General features: G+C 29.1%; 1 protein-coding gene across 1 annotated transcript; it reads left to right on the forward strand.

The window, feature by feature from the left end:
• The first annotated feature begins 482 nt into the window (after nt 1–482).
• LOC136076220 (piggyBac transposable element-derived protein 2-like) lies at nt 483–2,350 on the forward strand. The gene is made up of 3 exons (XM_065789695.1): nt 483–945; nt 1,209–2,213; nt 2,331–2,350. The coding sequence occupies exons 1-3, from the start codon at nt 483–485 to the stop codon at nt 2,348–2,350; spliced, it is 1,488 nt and encodes a 495-aa protein (XP_065645767.1).

The raw sequence follows: 2,350 nt of genomic DNA on the forward strand, positions 1-2,350 counted from the left end.
ATTTTGATTCCGCCAATTGGCTGTTATGAACTACGGCGATTCGTTTTTGGTTCAAAACATAAAACTGTTTTAGTTTAACTCTTACAGATATTAAATATTAGAAAGACATTACTATTATTTTAGAAACATCTAACTGATGTTAAAGAAACACATAGTTATTATCAAATGTTAGATACACTTTATTCTTCATTATTTTGTAATTTTTATGATAAAACCTATCAAAAACACAGTTAAAACAAAATATGATAATAAAATAATTTTTATAAAATGTATTACTAACAAATAATTTTAAAGTTAAATAAAATTTCTCTATCGTGTTATTTATATATTATGTAACAACTATTTTAATATCAATTTAGAAAAAAAAATTTATTAAGAAAATAATAACTTATATAGAGTAAAAAAACCATATAAATAATTACACATGTGTTGTTGTCTATAAATCACATTTCTACAAATCACAGTTTCATTTAGATAATAAAATGAATAAACAAAGCAAAATACTCTATGACTTAAATGAAGCAATTCAATATATTTTGGAGCCAGGTTCAGAGTCTGAGCTTTCAGATTTGGAACTTAGTAGTGGTGAAGAGGACGATAATAATCTATTTTTGGTTACCCATATAAATGATGAGATAAGTATATGTGAAGAAGAGCAATGTATGACTGCAGATATTCTTTTGGAAGATGAAATTAATATTGAATTTACAACTCCAGATAAGCCAAACACAAATGAGAAAACTTCTTCATCCACATTACTAAAGCCAATAACTCATAATTATAAATGGTGTAATAAAAGACCACCCATAAGAGACACTACTTTTTCTGGTTGTGAATTTAGTCTTCCACCTAACAATGTTGATACTTTTACCCCATTGATATATTTCCAAATGTTTTGGAAAGATACTTTGTTTACCTTACTTGCTGAACAAACAAATCTTTACAGTGTTCAAATATCTTCTAATCTGTTAATGTAACAGAAACTGAATTGAAGCAGTTTATTGCAATACAAATGTACATGTCTATTTTCAAATTGCCAGCATATTATATGTATTGGTCAACGGAGACGCGATATCCTAAAATAGCTGATCTCATGTCTTTGTCTCGATATAAAAAAATAAGAGAATTTTTACATGCAGCTGATAACTCAAGACTTAATGATCCAGTTAATAAACATAACAAAATTTATTAAATTGCACCTGTACTAGATCATGTTCGTCAAAATTGTCTTTCTATAGAACCAGAAACTGGGCACTCTATTGACGAGCAAATAATTCCAGCCAAAACTCGTTATAGTGGAATAAGGCAATACAATCCTAAAAAGCCAGTGAAGTGGGGTTTCAAAAACTTTGTTCGTAGTGGAATTTCAGGAATTATATATGACTTTTTCTTATATACTGGTGCTGCAGCAATTGGCTCTGAAAAATGTAACGGCTCATATGTTGTGAAACGATTAATAGAATCCTTACCAAAAAATCAAAACTTTAAGCTCTGCTTTGATAATTGGTTTTGCAGTCTTGATTTATGTTTACATTTGAACAAATTAGGCATTCTTACAACAGCAACAATTAGAAATGATAGAATGCAAGGGTGTTGTTTACCAACTGAAAGTGAAATGAGAAAAAAAGGAAGAGGAAGCCATGCATATAAATGTGATATTAATTCAGGAATAATAATCACCAGATGGTACGATAATAAATGTGTCAATTTATGCTCAACATATTGTGATCCAGATTCAATATCAGATGTTAAAAGATGGAATCGCACTGAAAAAAACTTTGTCAACATAAACTGTCCATTAGTAGTAAAAGAATATAACCAATGCATGGGAGGTGTAGATTTATGTGACATGTTAATTTCACTTTATCGCACTAATATTAAAACCAAGCGGTGGTACATTAAAATATTGTTTCACTGCATTGACATTTGTAAAGTTAATGGTTGGTTGATTTACAGGCGTCATTGCAATCAATTAAATATTGCTAAAAAAAAACAGCTGACATTACTTCAGTTTACAACAAAAATTGCATCTAGCTTGTCTTATGCAGAGAAACCCCTAGTGGCAGTTGGCAGGCAATCTAAAAGAAAATTGTGTAAGGATGTGACACCACAAAAGCGAAAGAATTCAATTCCTTTACCAAATAAAGATATTCAGCTTGATTGTTTAAATCATTGGCCTGAACATCGTGAGAAAAAACTTAATTGTCGCCTATGTAAGGTTGGAAACAGCAGAATTTTTTGCAAAAAATGCAACATTTGTTTATGTTTAAACAAAAAAAAAAATTGTTTTTATTCTTTTCATGTAAAGTAATTATTTTGATTTGTTTAAGGTTTCTTTATTGAAACATAA

This window comes from Hydra vulgaris, chromosome 02 (genome assembly GCF_038396675.1).
Source record: "Hydra vulgaris chromosome 02, alternate assembly HydraT2T_AEP".
Lineage (NCBI taxonomy): Eukaryota > Metazoa > Cnidaria > Hydrozoa > Anthoathecata > Hydridae > Hydra > Hydra vulgaris.